The sequence below is a fragment of the Mus caroli genome, unplaced genomic scaffold (assembly GCF_900094665.2).
Source record: "Mus caroli unplaced genomic scaffold, CAROLI_EIJ_v1.1 scaffold_17622_1, whole genome shotgun sequence".
Taxonomy (NCBI): domain Eukaryota; kingdom Metazoa; phylum Chordata; class Mammalia; order Rodentia; family Muridae; genus Mus; species Mus caroli.
The window spans coordinates 3,721-8,911 of NW_018389352.1; the positions used below are offsets into that span (position 1 = coordinate 3,721).

The 5,191-nt window shown below is 40.6% G+C and overlaps 1 protein-coding gene across 1 annotated transcript; it reads left to right on the plus strand.

Moving 5' to 3' along the window:
* The first annotated feature begins 1,772 nt into the window (after positions 1-1,772).
* On the plus strand, positions 1,773-2,802 carry LOC110288065 (putative vomeronasal receptor-like protein 4). The gene has a single exon (XM_021154519.1). The coding sequence runs from the start codon at positions 1,811-1,813 to the stop codon at positions 2,711-2,713; it is 903 nt and encodes a 300-aa protein (XP_021010178.1). The 5' UTR covers positions 1,773-1,810; the 3' UTR covers positions 2,714-2,802.
* The last annotated feature ends 2,389 nt before the right edge of the window (positions 2,803-5,191 follow it).

A 5,191-nucleotide genomic window follows, 5' to 3' on the forward strand; every position in this document is an offset into this window, starting at 1 on the left:
CCTGGGAAAGCTGTGTGTGTGTGTGTGTGTGTGTGTGTGTGTGTGTGTGTGTGTGTGTGTGTGTGTGTGCATGTATATGTGTGTCATTATCAGTCTCTCTATTGGCATGTCAGAAACCACACAGGTACAACTAGAAAGTATCAAATTGTAAGCATATTAATAAAGAGATTTTGAGAGAAAATGAAGCATTGTTGGTTAAGTTACTTCAAGGATATCCCATGCTTTTTTAGTAAATTTCTGGAAATCACATGGCATTCTAAAAGGGAGGAAGTTTTAAATACTTACCAACTATGCCATATAAGGGGAATTGATTTCTCCAGAACACTGAGCTTTATCAATCCTCAGGAAGAGCCCAATTCAAATGTTTCTGCAAATTACTTTGTCAGTTTATATCTGTGATTAAAGAGCAGTTTTAAACCAACAGTTTCCTTGAGCAACCTATGACCTTTTGAACAGGCACTATGATAATACTTACTTAAACATACAAGCCATTGTCTCTGAGGGCTGCTCACTACCCAGTGAAGGAAGGGAGAATATACACAGGCAACACAGACTTTTGAGGGCACGGAAAGCTTAAGTGAAAAAGCACTAAGCAGGTGCCATGAGGCACAGAGATTGGGCAAAGATCAGCCCTGGATAATACAGCACATATTCCTGTAGAAATGCAAGCACCAATGTCAACATGTCTTTGGGAGGGTTTCAAAGTAATTCAGAACTGATTTTCAAGAGGATGAGATGTCAAATTATGGAGGGCAAATAGAAATTAAGGTTGCTGTGTGAAGTTCTATGTGCTTCGTGAGGGGTGATACAAATAGGTTAAATTTCAGCTTCAACAGCTTATTTTTTAATGCAATAAACAAAGTAAAAAAAAAAAGAGAGAAGAAGAAAGAGAGAGAAACTACCATACCATTCATAAAGTGATTACATTCAAGTGTGAGATATTGGGGAAGGCAGGAAGTCTTCGGGACTTCTAACTAAGAACATCACTAAACTAAACCAACCTTAAAACAATCTGGAATACATGCCTTTCTTAAGACTCTAAAAGAACAATTTTCCTCATCTTTTGGGGGAAAGAAGTATTCCTAGAAGAGAGAGTAAAAACAGGCTTAATATAACTAAAAAGGAAATCACGATCACTAAAATGGGTAAGTTTCTGCTCATGAAGATTGAGAAGACAATTTTACCACACTTAGTCCCTCATTAAGAGAAGTGATCTAGTCTTTCATACCCTGACTAAGTCATTAACCTGTGTACAATTTATGGTCAAGGGGCCTGGAAAGAGGAGATACCACATCATCTCAGCTGAGAACCTGGTCCACTTGACCAAGCACAACTTTCTGGGAAGCTGCAAGGTTTTTAAAGTTTAACATCATTTGAGTGATGGTTGCATATGGGACAGAGAAGAGGATCAGGATGAAGTACAACACAATCCAGTAGCCCAAGGTCACACTGGGTGACATAAGGAAAAAGGAAGAAGGCCACCAGGCAAGTGCTCAAGACTGTGTTGGTTTGAAAGTGCCAAAGTGATGCCAGGCATGAAGCTTTTGTCTGGGAAGAGCATGGTCATGTGAACTTGAGGGATCGTTGTGAAAGGGAGGAAACCATCAGGTTTATTCCCTGATTGTAGTCATCATCATTGCCCTGGAAATGGAAGACAAACCAACCAGGAAAACAAAGACTGTGACCAGGCATCCTCAAAGAAAGAAACATGTATTTATGTCACTAACACCATTATTTTCATCAGAATAAACAGAAAATCTTACATGTGTTTCTCAAAATATTTTCCTAGTGTTGTGCTTAAAGTCAGAAGATGAATTGGAATAATATTATCCACACAATAATCTTTCTTTCTCTTACTGGACCTGGAATTGTGGGAAATATGCTAATATTTATAAGGCATATATACATGCCTGCCTTGGGGACTGAGAAGAAGCCTGTCGACCTTATTATAACCCACTTGGCATTTTCTAATATGATCACTATTTGTACAACTGGGATCAAAGATATAGCCACAGTGTTTTATTTCAGAAACTTCTTAGGTGATATTGGCTGTAAAGCTGTGGTTTTTCTGGCAAGGATGGCACGGGGCCTCTCCATCTGCACCACCTGTCTCCTCAGTGTGGTCCAGGCTGTCACCATCAGTCCCAGAACTTCCCTTTGGACAAAGCTTAAACCACAAACAGCATGCCAAGTTATTCCCTTTATTCTTGTCTTTTGGATTTTTAATGGTCTCATAAGCTCCAACTTGCTCTCCTACATCAAAGGAGGCAGTAGCTTGAACAGGTCTGTTGCTGCAACATTCATTGGCCACTGTTATATGCTCCAATCAAGACACACCATCAAGTGGCTTTTCCTCTCTCTCATGACTCTTCGTGATGTAATTTTCCAGGGTCTCATGGGCTGGAGCAGTGGGTCCATGGCTCTCCATCTGTATAAGCACCACAAGCGTATCCTCTACCTTTACAGCTCCAGGTTTGCGAACAACTCCCCTCCAGAAATCAGAGCTACATGGAGTGTTCTCATTCTTATGACCTGTTTTCTTTTCTTCTACTGGGTAGATTTCATGCTCTCCTTTTACCAAGGTTTCACAGTGACACATGAGTCTATTTTACTAAATATTAAAGTGTTTTTAGAACTTGGTTATGTTAGTTTCAGTCCCTATGTTCTTATCAGTAGATATATCCATTCTCCTAGTGTCTTCCATGCCCACTAAGAAGTGTAAAAAGTACATTCTACATCTATTCTCTATGAGCTAAAGGTGTATACATTGTATGTTGCTTTCCCATAGTGAATTGTAGATGTGGGGACATAATGTTTACTATTCAGTGTAGGTTGAACTGGCAGTCTGTATGCAGCACAGCTGATCTTGAGGTAAAAGCACCCCAAATGTTGGGGTTACAATATTCCTCTCTTACCAAACTGTCATTTTCTGTAATATCATAATTATCACAATTAAATATTAAATATTATGGTAATAAATTTTCTTTTCTTAAGAGGTCTGGCACTGAACAGTCTTAAGAGCTGTTGAAGATTTCTAGGGAGGTGGAAAGTGAACTCCTATAATTTTCCTATTCTACCATCCCTGTCACGTGACTTTGCCCTTTCATTTGCACTAGGGAAATGCTGGAGGTAATGCTTCTGTTGGAAATTACTATTGCATTTTTTTCCCAAAGGCAGAGCATGTAAAACAACAGGTTAGGTGGAGATGAGGAAATGCCCCTCATCTGAGGTGAGCTAATACGGCAGAGTGAAGATGACAGTGAGACTAGCAAGTTCACCACAACACAGCAGACTTGGTCATCAACTGTGTGACATTGCTAAATTCCAGAATGGAAAATAACATGTCAATGATGCTACCCAACTGTAACTGTGTTAGAACTTATAGTGCTAGTAAAAGAAGCTCTGGAAAATGACCTCTCAGAAATTATGCTTTTTGGGTTCTGTTTACACTCATGCTGTAGCCCAAGGCTCACTAGCTCATTGGTGGGTTAAAACCTTGATCATAGATTATAAACACTGGATCTTCCACTCCCAATGATGTAATATGGCCTCCACTGAACATCCAGTGTTTGCTAGGCCCCCTTTCCCACATGCATACCTGACCCAATCTTCTCTGATGCTGTGCAGACATACCTTGATGAACTAAGGATAAGGAGACCAAGGTTGTGAGGGTACAGAGGGTATATGCTTGCTGGAACCCTCAGCATGTCCATAAGAAGAGGAAGGACATTGGGAGCTTTGTGACTTCCACAGTCTCAAGCCCAGGAGGACCCCCAAGAGACCAGAAATCATCCTGATCCCAGTTCCTCAAGACAGTGCACTGGAGTTATCCCAAGGATGATTCTATTGCCAGGAAACTAGAAAAGCAAATAAAGAAGGAGCAAATAACTGTTGGCCACATGTATATTCCCCTCTATGTGCTTCTATGGTTACCATGTCAGGGAAACACCTCAGCACTTCCTATTTGTCATGGGCTCTCCCAGGATCATGAGACCAACAGGGAAAGAGGTATCAGGACTTAACTGTCCTGCCAGGACAACATATATTCTAAAGAGAAACAGATACCACCCACTTTTCACTATTAGAGTACTGTTACAATAATCCCAAAGAATGAATACTGTCCGGGAGTCATTCCCACCCCTAAGAAGGAGAAAGCCTGAAGCTCTGTCACTGTCAGACGACAAACTTGCCTCTCCACAGTGGCTTCATACAACTATAATGACATTGTACCTTGTCTGGATTTTCTTTCTATTATAAACTTGTGACACTGACACAGAGAAGAGGAGGAGAAGGGAGGAGTCTTTCTCTCCTGGGTTTAGCCAAACAATAGATAAATCCATTTGCTTTGTCAGTTTGTTTCTTAACTTCCTTAATGAGCCAATGGAATTATTTCTTTTTAGAAATTCCATTGTTGAGTGTTTTGAATATACGTACACATCTTGTGAGTGGGTGGGCCCAATTGTCTACGGGGTTGTGTACATGTACATTTGTGCTCACCTGCAGGCCTGAAACTGATGCTGATAACAGGAATTCACCATCATGTTCCACTTTATTGAGTCCAGGATCTTTCAGTCAAACACAGAGCACACAAATTGGCTAATCTCACTACCAAGTTCCTCTAGGGAGAGCCTGACCCTGGTTTCTGGGACTAGAATTGCAGGCAACAGCATTTAAGTAAGTGGCACACATTTGCAAGGAAAGCACTTTAACCACTGAGCCATCTCCCCAGCCAGGGTTTATGACTTTTCAGTGCCTCCATGTAACAAGGGAATATCCTTTATCTGAATATCCTTTAGCTTGCTGACCAGAGAGAACATAACACCCTCTATACTATGATATAAAGGTGAAAATTGTTTGGCATTGCTTGCTTCCAGCATGCTAAAGAATTCAATAAGAATAAACACAATGAGGTGATTCCACACACACTGAAGACCCAAGAGTTTGTTTACTAAATACTTGGATGCATGTGACTGTAGCTGCCATGCAGCATAAGCAAGACCTAGAAGGTGTATTCTCCAGACTTTCCCAGTGAGAACTTCATCAGACAGCTACATCAAGGTAATAACCCAGAATAGAATCCAGGCCAATGATGCTGTCAAGAGGGTCATGAAAGCTGAGAAAATCTACTTATTGAAAAAAATACCCCTTGGTGACATGTTCTTATGAAGCATGTCCTGTAACTGAAGCAAAA